At 53.1% G+C, this 13,479-nt stretch overlaps 1 protein-coding gene across 3 annotated transcripts in view; it reads right to left on the bottom strand.

Annotated features, from left to right (window-relative positions):
- The window catches only part of adgrb3 (adhesion G protein-coupled receptor B3), a 1,304,794-nt gene that overhangs the window by 778,411 nt on the left and 512,904 nt on the right, over window positions 1-13,479 (bottom strand). For all 3 annotated transcript variants that reach the window (XM_085996562.1, XM_085996563.1, XM_085996564.1), the window contains one exon: window positions 840-1,004. In XM_085996562.1, coding sequence (XP_085852688.1) covers window positions 840-1,004 — 165 coding nt within the window. The remainder of the gene's footprint in view (window positions 1-839; window positions 1,005-13,479) is intronic.

The following is a 13,479-nucleotide window of genomic DNA, read 5'->3' as shown; positions in this document are numbered from 1 at the left end:
AGAAAAGAGAAGGCTGAGGGTGACCTAATAGAGGTCTTTAAAATTATGAACAAGTTCAATAGAAAATCTCTTTCCACTTGTGGAGGAGACCAATAGTCACCAATAAAGAATTTGGGATAAACTTCTTTACCCAGAGAGTGGTTAGAATGTGGAACTTGCTACCACAGGGAGTAGTTGAGGCGAATAGCAGAGATACATTTAAGGGGAAGCTAGATAAGCACGAGGGGGAAAGGAATGGAAGGATATGTTGATGGGGTTAGATGAAGATGGGTGGGAGGAGGCTCATGTGGAGCATAAACACCGGTGTAGACCAGTAGGGCTGAATGGCCTGTTTCTGCACTGTAGACTGTATGGCCCCGATATCTACAAGTTTGGGGGAGCGCGGTAGCGTGCGGTGAAAGCCGTTGAGGCCAGGGATGTGGAGGTTCTTCTAAATTTAACAGGACTTACTCCCAGAAATAGCCATGAGATAATGATGAGATAATCTGGGTTTTTTTGTGATGTTGGTTGAAGGATAAATATTGACTGGGGCACCAGGCAGAACTCCCCTGCTTTTCTTTGAATAGTGTCGTGGGATCTTTTACATCCACCTGAGAGGGCAGACAGGGCCTGGGTTTAAAGTCTCATCTGAAAGATGGCACCTCTGACAGTGCAGCACTCCCTCAGTACTACACTGGAATGCCAACCGAGATTTTGTGCTCAGGTCTCTGGAGAGGGATTTTGAACCCGACAACCTTCTGACTCAAGAGGCGAGAGCGCTGCCCACTGAGCTACGATAGTGTTGAAATCTAACGTTGTTGTGTTAGGTCACTTCACAAAGAAAAATCAAAGCATCTTACCCGGGCACCTCTGCTCACTGCACTTTTGGATCTCTTCCCCCAGTCCTTCACAAGGCTTCCCAGTGACAGCCAACCCCTGACACACGCGGATTCTTCTCTGCCAGCCGCCATCACATGACTTCGAACATCCACTCCAATGGCCCCAGGGATTCCATTTGCCATTCTCTTTAACATGAGAGAAAAAAAAATGAAGCTGCATTAAAGTGAAGAAAGTAAAACCCTAAAGATTAATGATTTCCAGCAAATTCTTACAAGGATGGAATTTACACAGTGCATGCTCCAATAATACCAATCTATGCTCGTGGTTAGTGAGCACCAATGGGTGATTGCAAAACACCTGTAGTGGACGGTAGGGTAGCTGTAAAGTTATGAGGCTAATGGTCTGTGTACAGTTAAACTATTGAACGAGTGTCATATAATCCTGGAATTGTAGAATTTTGAGCCTGAAAGTTATGCATGATGTTTAGGGTTGATTAACGACCTGACTCACTGTTCATGTTTTACTTTCCTTTGCAAATGAAGAAACAATTCAGCTATTGAAACAAGCGTCTGTTGGCACAGATATGGAGGCTGTTTGAAGGCCAAGGCACTTCTCAACTGGTTGGTTTTAGCAGTACAGTAGCTGGGTTCCTAATCGAAGATCCCTGGGTTTGAAGGCCTGTCTTTGCTGCCCTTTGAAATGAAAACACTTCAATTGGCAAGTTTTGTTATCTTTCAGCTCAGTAGTGGGTTTGGTCACGGTGATAAGGTCCTGCTTTGCAGTGGGGTGGAAGGTAAAGAAGAAGCTTATCAGGACCAGTCATATGCTTCAGAAAAGTCATCTCACATGCCATTGATGGTAGGTCATTAGATGCTTGGTACTTAAGCCATTCTGAAAGAAGCCATGTTACTCAGAAGGAGAATTGGACAAATTAAGGTGACGTAAGGATGAAACACAGATAATGCAAAGTAAAACAGAAGGTGGCAATATCAAGTAAAACAGATTTAGTCTGTGAACTATTATAAACAGTTTACAAAGTGTACATTTCAACTTCAGTATAAAGAACTCGGCCCAGAAACACAGCAAATGCACAGCAGGGAGACAACCTTCAGAATGCAGAAGATTGATAAGGTTAAGCTACCCTTCCCTTTGAAATGCTTCCTGGCAATCTAGGGAGATGGGTCTATGGCTCTCCAATGGGTGAGAGATGTACCCCTGTCTCCCTGGTGTGGAGGCAGATGGGCCCCTGTCTCACAGCAGTGTAGACAGATGTGCCCCTGTCTCACAGGTGTGCAGACAGATGTGCCTGTCTCACAGCAGTGTAGACAGATGTGCCCCTGTCTCCCAGCACTGTAGACAGATGTGCCCCTGTCTCACAGCAATGTAGACAGATGAACCCCTGTCCCCCAGGTGTGCAGACAGATGTGCCCCTGCCCCCAGGTGTGTAGACAGATGTGCCCCTGTCTCCCAGAAGTGTAAACAGATGTGCACCTGTCTCCCAATAGTGTAGACAGATGTGCACCTGACTCCCAGCAGTGTAGACAGATGTGCTCATGTTTCCCAGGTGTGTAGACAGATGTGCATCTGCCTACCAGCAGTGTAGACAGATGTGCCCATGTTTCCCAGGTGTGTAGACAGATGTGCCCGTCTCTCAGCAGTGTAGGTAGATGTGCCCCTGTCTCCCAGCAGTGTAGACAGATGTGCCACTGTCTCCCAGGTGTGCAGAATGATGTTCCCCATTGTCTCCCAGGTGTGTAGACAGATATGTCCCTGTCTCGCAGGTGTGTACACAAATGTGTCCATTTCCCAGCAGTGTGAACAGATGTGCCCCTGTCTCCCAGGTGTGCAGACAGATGTGCACCTGTTTCCCAGGTGTTTGAATTGATGTGCCCCATGTCTTCCAGGTGTGTAGACAGATGTGCTGCATGTCTCCCAGGTGTGTAGACTGATGTGCCCCTGTCTCCCAGGTGTGTAGAATGCTGTTCCCCGTTGTCTCCCAGGAGTATGGACAGATATGCCCCATTCTCCCAGGTGTGTAGACATATGTTCCCTGTCTCCCAGCTGTGTGGGCAGATGTGTCCCATGTCTCCCAGGTGTTTAGGCTGATGTGCCTCTGTCTCACAGCAGTGTTGACAAATGTGTTCCATGTCTCCCAGGTGTGTAAACAGATGTGCCCCTGTCTCCCAGGTGTGTAGGCTGATGTGCCCCATGTCTCCTAGGTGTGTAGACAGATGTGCACCTGTCTCCCAGCTGTGTAGACTGATGTGGCCCCTGTCTCCCAGGTATGTAGACAGATGTGCCCATGTCTCGCAGCTGTGTAGACTGACGTGTTCCTGTCTCCCAGCAGTGTAGACTGATGTGTCCCTGTCTTGCAGGTGTGTAGACTGATGTGCCCCTGTCTCCCAGGTGAGTAGAATGATGTTTCCCATTGTCTCCCAGGTGTGTGGACAGATATGCCCCATGTCTCCCAGGTGTGTAGACAGATGAGCCCCTGTCTCCCAGGTGTGAGGGCAGATGTGACCCATGTCTCCCAGGTGTGTAGACAGGTGTGCACCTGTCTCCCAGCTGTGTAGACTGATGTGGCGCCTATCTCCCAGGTGTGTAGACTGATGTGCCCCCGTCTCGCAGGTGAGTAGACAGATGTACCCTTGTCTCCCAGATGTGTAGACTGATGTTCCCCTATCTCCCAGCTGTGTGGGCAGATGCGCCCCATGTCTCACAGGTGTATAGTCTGATGTGCCTCTTTCTCCCAGTAGTGTTGACAAATGTGTTCCACATCTCGCAGGTGTGTAAACAGATGTGCCCCTGTCTCCCAGGTGTGTAGGCTGATGTGCTCCATGTCTCCCAGGTGTGTAGACAGATGTGCACCTGTCTCCCAGCAGTGCAGACTGATGTGGCCCCTGTCTCCCAGGTATGTAGACAGATGTGCCCATGTCTCACAGCTGTGTAGACTGATGTGTTCCTGTCTCCCAGCTTTGTAGACTGATGTGCCTGATGTCTTCCAGGGGTGTAGACAGATGTGCCCCTGTCTCCCAGATGCGTAGACTGATGTGCCCTGTCTCCCAAGTGTGTAGAATGATGTTTCCCTTTGTCTCCCAGGCATGTGGACAGATGTGCCCCTGTCTCCCAGGTGTTGAGGCTGATGTGCCCCATGTCTCCCAGATTTTAGACTGATGTTCCCCTGTCTCCCAGGTGTGTAGACAGATGTGCCCCTGTCTCCCAGGTGTGTAGGCTGATGTGCCCCATGTCTCCCAGCTGTGTAGACTGATGTGTTCCTGTCTCCCAGCTGTGTAGACTGATGTGCCCTTCTCCCAGGTGTGTAGACTGGTGCCCCTGTCTCCCAGGTGTGTTGACAGATGTGCCCCCATTTCCCAGATGTGTAGACTGATGTGCCCCTGTCTTGCAGGTGTGTAGACTGATGTGCCTGATGTCTTCCAGGGGTGTAGACAGATGTGCCCCTGTCTTGCAGGTGAGTAGACAGATGTGCCCATGTCTCACAGCTGTGTAGACCGATGTGTTCCTGTCTCCCAGCTGTGTAGACTGATGTGCCCCTGTCTTGCAGGTGTGTAAACTGATGTGCCTGATGTCTTCCAGGGGTGTAGACAGATGTGCCCCTGTCTCCCAGGTGAGTAGACAGATGTGCCCCTGTCTCCCAGATGCATAGCCAGATGTGCCCCTGTCTCCCAGGCACGTGGACAGATGTGCCCCTGTCTCCCAGGTGTTGAGGCTGATGTGCCCCATGTCTCCCAGGCGTGTAGACAGATGTGCCCCTGTCTCCCAGCTATGTAGACTGATGTGTTCCTGTCTCCCAGCTTAGTAGGCTGATGTGCCTTTCTCCCAGGTGTGTAGATTGGTGCCCCTGTCTCCCAGGTGTGTTGACAGATGTGCCCCCGTTTCCCAGATGTGTAGACTGATGTGCCCCTGTCTTGCAGGTGTGTAGACTGATGTGCCCCTGTCTTGCAGGTGTGTAGACTGAAGTGCCTGATGTCTTCCAGGGCTGTAGACAGATGTGCCCCTGTCTCGCAGGTCAGTAGACAGATGTGTCCATGTCTCACAGCTGTGTAGACTGATGTGCCCCTGTCTCCCAGCTGTGTAGACTGATGGGCCCCTCTCTTGCAGGTGTGTGAACAGATGTGCCACATGTCTCTCAGGTATGTGAACAGATGTGCCACATGTCACCCAGGTGCATGCACAGTTGTGCTCCTGTCTCCCAGGTGGGTAGACTGATGTGCCCCTGTCTCCCAGGTGTGTAGACAGATGTGCCCCCATTTCCCAGGTGTGTAGTCAGATGTGCCCCATGTCCCTCAGGTGTGTAGACAGGTGTGCCCCTGTCTCCCAGCTGTGTGGGCAGATGTGCCCCATGTCTCCCAAGTGTTTAGACAGATGTGTCACCGTCTTCCAGCTGTGTGGACAGATGTGCCCCTGCCTCCCAGGTGTGTGGGCAGATGTGCCCCATGTCTCCCAGGTGTGTAGACTGATGTGCCCCATGTTTCCCAAGTGTGTAGACAGATCTGCCCCTGTCTCCCAACTGTGTTGACCGATGTGCTCCATGTCTCCCAAGTGTGTAGACAGATCTGCCTCTGTCTCACAGGTGTGTGAACAGATGTGCCCTATGTCTCCCAGGTGTGTGGACCGATGTGCCCCCATCTTCCAGCTGTGTAGACAGATGTGTCCCTGTCTCCCAGGTGTGTAGACTGATGTGCCTATCTCCCAGGTGTGTTGACAGATGTGCACCCGCTTCACAGGTGTGTAGACTGATGTGCTCTTGTCTTGCAGGTGTGTTGACTGATGTGCCTGGTGTCTTCCAGGTATGTAGACAAATGTGCACTTGTCTCCAAGGTGAGTAGTCAGATGTACCCGTCTCCCAGATGTGTAGACTGATGTGCCACTGTCTCCCAAGTGTGTAGAATGATGTTTCCCATTGTCTCCCAGGTGTGTGGACAGATATGCCCCTGTCTCCCAGGTGTGTAGACTGATGTGCCCCATGTCTCTCAGGTGTGTGGACAGATGTGCCAATGTCTCCCAGGTTTGTAGACAGATGCGCCCCTATCTCCAATGTGTGTAGCCTGATGTGCCCCATGTCTCCCAGGTGTGTAGACTGATGTGGCCCCTGTCTCCCAAGTGTGTAGAATGATGTTCCCCATTGTCTCCCAGGTATGTGGACAGATATACCCAATGTCTCCCAGGTGTGAGGGCAGATGTGACCCCTGTCTCCCAGCTGTGTAGACTGATGTGTCCCTGTCTCCCAGCTGTGTAGACTGATGTGCCCTTCTCCCAGGTGTCTAGACTGATGTGCCCATCTCCCAGGTATGTTGACAGATGTGCTCCCGCTTCCCAGTTGTGTAGACTGATGTGCCCCTGTCTTGCAGGTGTGTAGACTGATGTGCCTGATGTCTTCCAGGTGTGTAGACAGGTGTGCACTTGTCGCCAAGATGAGTAGTCAGATGTACTCCTGTCTCCCAGATGCGTAGACTGCTGTGCCCCTGTCTCCCAAGTGTGTAGAATGATGTTTCCCATTGTCTCCCAGGTGTGTGGACAGATATGCCCCATGTCTCCCAGGTGTGAGGGCAGATGTGACCCATGTCTCCCAGTTGTGTAGACTGATGTGCATCTGTCTCTCAGCAGTGTTGACAAATGAGTTCCATGTCTCCCAGGTTTGTAGACAGATGTGCCCCTGTTTCCCAGATGTGTAATGTGTAGACTGATGTGGGGCCTGTCTCCCAGGTGTGTAGAGAGATGTGCCCCATGTCTCTCAGGCGTGTGGACCGATGTGCCCCTGTCTCCCAGGTGTGTAGGCTAATGTGTCCCATGTCTCCCAGGTGTGTAGGCAGATGTGCCCCTGTCTCCCAGCTGTGTAGACTGATGTGTCCCTGTCTCCCAGTCATGTAGACTGATGTGCCCTTCTCCCAGATGTGTAGACTGATGTGCCCCTGTATCCCAGGTGTGCAGACTGATGTGCCCCTGTCTTGCAGGTGTGTAGACTGATGTACCTCATGTCTCCCAGGTGTGTAGACAGATGTTCCCCTGTCTCCCAGGTATGTAGACTGATGTGCCCCTGTCTACCAGGTGTGTAGACTGTTGTGCCCCATTTCTCCCAGGGGTGTTGACAGATGTGCCACTGTCTCCCAGGTGTGTGAACAGATGTGCCCATGTCTCTCAGGTGTGTAGACTGATGTACCTCATGTCTCCCAGGTGTGTAGACAGATGTTCCCCTGTCTCCCAGGTGTGTAGACAGATGTGCCCGTCCCCCAGGTGTGTAGACTGACGTGACACGTGTCTCCCAAGTGTGTAAACAGATGTGCCCCTGTCTCCCAGGTGTGTAGACTGATGTGCTCCTGCCTTGCAGGTGTGTGAACAGATGTGCCACATGTCTCCCAGGTGCATGCACAGTTGTGCTCGTCTCCCAGGTGTGTTGACAGATGAGCCCCTGATTCCCAGGTGTGTAGACAGATGTGCCCCATGTCCCTCAGGTGTTTAGACAGATGTGGCCCTATCTCCCAGCTGTGTAGACTGATATGCCCCAGGTCTCCTATCTGTCTAGACCGATGTGCCCGTCTCCCAGGTGTGTAGACAGATGTGCCCCTATCTCCCAGGTGTGTGAACAGATGTGCCCCATGTCTCCCAGGTGTGTGGACCGATGTGCCTCCATCTTCCAGCCGTGTGGACAGATGTGCCACATGTCTCCCAGGTGCATGCACAGTTGTGCTCCTGTCTCCCGGGTGTGTAGACTGATGTGCCCCTGTCTCCCAGGTGTGTAGACAGATGTGCCCCCATTTCCCAGGTGTGTAGTCAGATGTGCCCCATGTCCCTCAGGTGTGTAGACAGATGTGCCCATGTCTCCCAGGTGTGTGGGCAGATGTGCCCCATGTCTCCCAGGTGTGTAGACTGATGTGCCCCATGTTTCCCAAGTGTGTAGACAGATGTGCCCCTCTCTCCCAACTGTGTTGACCGATGTGCCCAATGTCTCCCAAGTGTGTAGACAGATCTGCCCCTGTCTCGCAGGTGTGTGAACAGATGTGCCCTATGTCTCCCAGGTGTGTGGACCGATGTGCCCCCATCTTCCAGCTGTGTAGACAGATGTGCCCCTGTCTCCCAGCTGTGTAGACTGATGTGTCCCTGTCTCCCAGGTGTGTAGACTGATGTGCCCGTCTCCCAGGTATGTTGACAGATGTGCACCCGCTTCCCAGGTGTGTAGACTGACATGCCCTTGTCTTGCAGGTGTGTAGACTGATGTGCCTGGTGTCTTCCAGGTGTGCAGACAGATGTGCACTTGTCTCCAAGGTGAGTAGTCAGATGTACCCCTGTCTCCCAGATGCATAGACTGATGTGCCTCTGTCTCCCAAGTGTGTAGAATGATGTTTCCCATTGTCTCCCAGGTGTGTGGACAGATATGGCCCTGTCTCCCAGGTGTGTAGACAGATGTGCCCCATGTCTCCCAGCTGTGTGGGCAGATGTGCACCTGTCTCCCAGCTGTGTGGGCAGATGTGCCCCATTTCTCCCAAGTGTTTAGACAGATGTGTCCCTGTCTTCCAGCTGTGTGGACAGATGTGCCCCTGCCTCCCAGGTGTGTGGGCAGATGTGCCCCATGTCTCCCAGGTGTGTAGACTGATGTGCCCCATGTCTCCCAAGTTTGTAGACAGATACGCCCCTATCTCCAATGTGTGTAGCCTGATGTGCCCCATGTCTCCCAGTTGTGTAGACAGATGTGCACCTGTCTCCCAGCTGTGTAGGCTGATGTGGCCCCTATCTCCCAAGTGTGTAGAATGATGTTGCCCATTGTCTCCCAGGTATGTGGACAGATATACCCAATGTCTCCCAGGTGTGAGGGCAGATGTGACCCCTGTCTCCCAGCTGTGTAGACTGATGTGCCTGTCTCCCAGCTGTGTAGACTGATGTGCCCTTCTCCCAGGTATGTTGACAGATGTGCCCCTATCTCCCAAGTGTGTAGAATGATGTTACCCATTATCTCCCAGGTGTGTGGACAGATATGCCCCATGTCTCCCAGGAATGAGGGCAGATGTGACCCATGTCTCCCAGGTGTGTAGACTGATGTGCATCTGTCTCTCAGCAGTGTTGACAAATGAGTTCCATGTCTCCCAGGTCTGTAGACAGATGTGCCCCTGTTTCCCAGATGTGTAATGTGTAGACTGATGTGGGGCCTGTCTCCCAGGTGTGTAGAGGGATGTGCCCCATGTCTCTCAGGCGTGTGGGCAGATGTGCCCCTGTCTCCCAGGTGTTTAGACCGATGTGCCCCTGTCTCCCAGGTGTGTAGGTAGGCTAATGTGTCCCATGTCTCCCAGGTGTGTAGACAGATGTGCCCCTGTCTTCCAGCTGTGTAGACTGATGTGCCCTTCTCCCAGATGTGTAGACTGATATGCCCCTGTTTCCCAGGTGTGTAGGGTGATGTGCCCCATGTCTCCATGGTGTGTTGACAGATGTGCCATAATTTCCCAGGTATGTAGACTGATGTGCCCCTGTCTACCAGGTGTGTAGACTGTTGTGCCCCATTTCACCCAGGGGTGTTGACAGATGTGCCACTGTCTCCCAGGTGTGTGAACAGATGTGCCCATGTCTCTCAGGTGTGTGGACAGATGTGCCACTGTCTCCCAGGTGTGTGAACAGATGTGACCCTGTCTCCCAGGTGTGTAGACAGATGTGCCCCTGTCCCCCAGGTGTGTAGACTGACGTGATACATGTCTCCCAATTGTGTAGACAGATGTGCCCCTGTCTCCCAGGTGTGTAGACTGATGTGCTCCTGCCTTGCAGGTGTGTGAACAGATGTGCCACATGTCTCCCAGGTGCATGCACAGTTGTGCTCTTGTCTCCCAGGTGTGTTGACAGATGAGCCCCTGTTTCCCAGGTGTGTAGACGGATCTGTCCCATGTCCCTCAGGTGTTTAGACAGATGTGGCCCTGTCTCCCAGCTGTGTAGACAGATGTGCCCCATGTCTCCTAACTGTCTAGACCAATGTGTACATCTCCCAGGTGTGTTGACAGATGTGCCCCTGTCTCCCAGGTGTGTGAACAGATGTGCCCCATGTCTCCCAGGTGTGTGGACCGATGTGCTTCCATCTTCCAGCTGTGTGGACAGATGCGCCCCTGTTTCCCAGGTGTGTGAGCAGATTTGCCCCTGTCCCTCAGGTGTGTAGACTGATGTGCCCCATGTCTCCCAAGTGTGTAGACAGATGTGCTCCTGCCTTGCAGGTGTGTGAACAGATGTGCCACATGTCTCCCAGGTGTATAGACTGATGTGCTCCTGCCTTGCAGGTGTGTGAACAGATGTGCCACATGTCTCCCAGGTGCATGCACAGTTGTGCTCTTGTCTCCCAGGTGTGTTGACAGATGAGCCCCTGTTTCCCAGGTGGGTAGACAGATGTGCGCCATGTCCCTCAGGTGTTTAGACAGATGTGGCCCTGTCTCCCAGCTGTGTAGACTGATATGCCCCATGTCTCCTAACTGTCTAGACCGATGTGCCCGTCTCCCAGGTGTGTAGACAGATGTGCCCCTGTCTCCCAGGTGTGTGAACAGATGTGCCCCATGTCTCCCAGGTGTGTGGACCGATGTGCCTCCATCTTGCAGCTGTGTGGACAGATGTGCCCGTTTCCCAGGTGTGTGAGCAGATTTGTCCGTCTCCCAGGTGTGTAGACTGATGTGCCCCATGTCTCTCAAGTGTGTAGACCGATGAGCCCCTTGTCTCCCAGTTGTGTAGACTGATGTGCCACATGTCTCACAGGTGTGTAGACTGATGTGTCCCATGCCTCCAAGGTGTGTAGACAGATGTGCCACTGTCCCCCAGGTGTGCAGACAGATGTACCACTGTCTCCCAAGGTGTGCAGACCAATGCACGCCATGTCCCTCAAGTGTGTAGAGAGATGAGCCCTTGTCGCCCAGGTGTGAGGACAGATGTGCCCGTCTCCCAGGTGTGTGGGCAGATGCGCCCCATGTCTCCCAGGTGTGTAGACTGATGTGCTCCTGTCTCCCAGGTGTGTAAACTGATATGCCCCATGTCTCCTAACTGTGTGAACAGATGTGCCCCATGTCTCACAGGTGTGGGGACTGATGTGCCCCCATCTTCCAGCTGTGTGGACAGATGTGCCCCTGTCTCACAAGTGTGTGGGCAGGTGTGCCCCTGTCTCCCAGGTGTGTAGACTGATGTGCCCCATGTCTGTCAAGTGTGTAGACCGATGAGCCCCTGTCTCCCAGTTGCGTACACTGATGTGCCACATGTCTCACAGGTGTGTAGACAGATGTGCCACTGTCCCCCAGGTGTGCAGTCAGATGTGCCCCTGTCTCCCAAGGTGGGTAGACCAATGCACCCCATGTCCCCCAAGTGTGTAGACAGATGTGCCCCTGTCTCCCAGGTGTGTAGACAGATGTGCCCCTGTCTCCCAGGTATGTAGACTGATGTGCTCCTGCCTTGCAGGTGTGTGAACAGATGTGCCACATGTCTCCCAGGTGCATGCACAGTTGTGCTCTTGTCTCCCAGGTGTGTAGACAGATGTGCCCCTGTCTCCCAGGTGTGTGAACAGATGTGCCCCATGTCTCCCAGGTGTGTGGACCGATGTGCCTCCATCTTCCAGCTGTGTGGACAGATGTGCCCCTGTTTCCCAGGTGTGTGAGCAGATTTGCCCCTGTCTCCCAGGTGTGTAGACTGATGTGCCCCATGTCTCTCAAGTGTGTAGACCGATGAGCCCCTTGTCTCGCAGTTGTGTAGACTGATGTGCCACATGTCTCACAGGTGTGTAGACTGATGTGCTCCATGTCTCCCAGGTGTTTAGGCTGATGTGTCCCATTTCTCCCTGAATGTAGACTGATGTGCCCCATGCCTCCCAGGTGTGTAGACAGATGTGCCACTGTCCCCCAGGTGTGCAGAAAGATGTGCCCCTGTCTCCCAAGGTGTGCAGACCAATGCACCCCATGTCACTCAAGTGTGTAGACAGATGAGCCCTTGTCTCCCAGGTGTGTAAACTGATATGCCCCATGTCTCCTAACTGTGTAGACCGACGTGCCCCTGTCTCCCAGGTGTGTAGACAGATGTGCCCCTGTCTCCCAGGTGTGTGAACAGATGTGCCCCATGTCTCCTAGGTATGTGGACTGATGTGCCCCCATCTTCCAGCTGTGTGGACAGATGTGCCCCTGTCTCCCAGGTGTGTGGGCAGGTGTGCCCGTCTCCCAGGTGTGTAGACTGATGTGCCCCATGTCTGTCAAGTGTGTAGACCGATGAGCCCCTGTCTCCCAGTTGTGTACACTGATGTGCCACATGTCTCACAGGTGTGTAGACAGATGTGCCACTGTCCCCCCAGGTGTACAGACAGATGTGCCCGTCTCCCAAGGTGTGTAGACCAATGCACCCAATGTCCCCCAAGTGTGTAGACAGATGTGCCCCTGTCTCCCAGGTGTGTAGACAGATGTGCCCCTGTCTCCCAGGTGAGTAGACAGATGTACCCATGTCTCCCAGGTGTGTAGACTGATGTGCCCCTGTCTCCCAGATGTGCAGGCAGATGTGCCCCTGTCTGCCAGGTGAGCAGAGAAATGTACCACTGTCTCCCAGATGTGTAGACTGATGTGCCACTGTCTCCAAGCTGTGTAGAATGATGTTTCCCATTGTCTCCCAGATGTATGGACAGATATGCCCCATGTCTCCCAGGTGTGTAGACTAATGTGCCCCATGTCTCCCAGGTGTGTAGACAGATGTTCCCCTGTCTCCCAGGTGTGTTGGCAGATGAGCCCCATGTCTCCCAGGTGTATAGGCTGCTGTGCCTCTGTCTCCCAGCAGTGTTGACAAATGTGTTCCAAGTCACCCAGGTGTGTAGACAGATGTGCCCCTGTCTTCCAGGTGTGTAGGCTGATGTGCCCCATTTCTCCCAGGTGTGTAGACAGATGTGCACCTGTCTTGCAGGTGTGTAGACTGATGTGCCTGATGTCTCCCAGGTGTGTAGACAGATGTGCCCCTGTCTCCCAGATGTGTAGATTGATGTGCCCCTATCGCCCAGGTGTGTGGGCAGATGCGCCCCATGTCTCCCAGGTGAATAGGCTGATGTGCCTCTGTCTCCCAGCAGTATGGACAAATGTGTCCGATGTCTCCCAGGTGTGTAGACAGAAGTGCCCATCTTCCATGTGTGTAGACAGATGTGCCCCTCTCCCAGTTGTGTAGACTGATGCGCCACATGTCTCCCAGGTGTGTAGACAGATGTGCCCGTCTCCCAGATGTGTAGATTGATGTGCCTCTGTCTCCCAGCAGTGTTGACAAATGTGTTCCATGTCTCCCAGGTGTGTAGACAGATGTGCCCCTGTCTCCCAGGTGTGTAGGCTGATGTGCCCCATGTCTCCCAGGTGTGGAGACAGATGTGCACCTGTACACCAGCTGTGTAGACTGATGTGGCCCCTGTCTCCCAGGTGTGTAGACAGATGTGCCTCATCTCTCTCAGACATGTGGACAGATGTGCCCCTGTCTCCCAGGTGTTTAGGCTGATGTGCCCTTCTCCCAGGTGTGTAGACTGATGTGCCCCTGTCTCCCAGATGTGTAGACTGATGTGCCCTTCTCCCAGGTGTGTAGACTGATGTGCCCCTGCCTCCCAGGTGTGTAGACTGATGTGCCCCATGTCTCCCAGGTGTGTGGACCGATGTGCTTCCATCTTCCAGCTGTGTGGACAGATGTGCC

This window comes from Somniosus microcephalus, chromosome 9 (assembly GCF_052327205.1).
Source record: "Somniosus microcephalus isolate GS21.2 chromosome 9, FLI_Smic_1.0, whole genome shotgun sequence".
Taxonomy (NCBI): Eukaryota; Metazoa; Chordata; class Chondrichthyes; order Squaliformes; family Somniosidae; genus Somniosus; species Somniosus microcephalus.
This window is presented reverse-complemented; position numbering and strand designations above follow the sequence as displayed.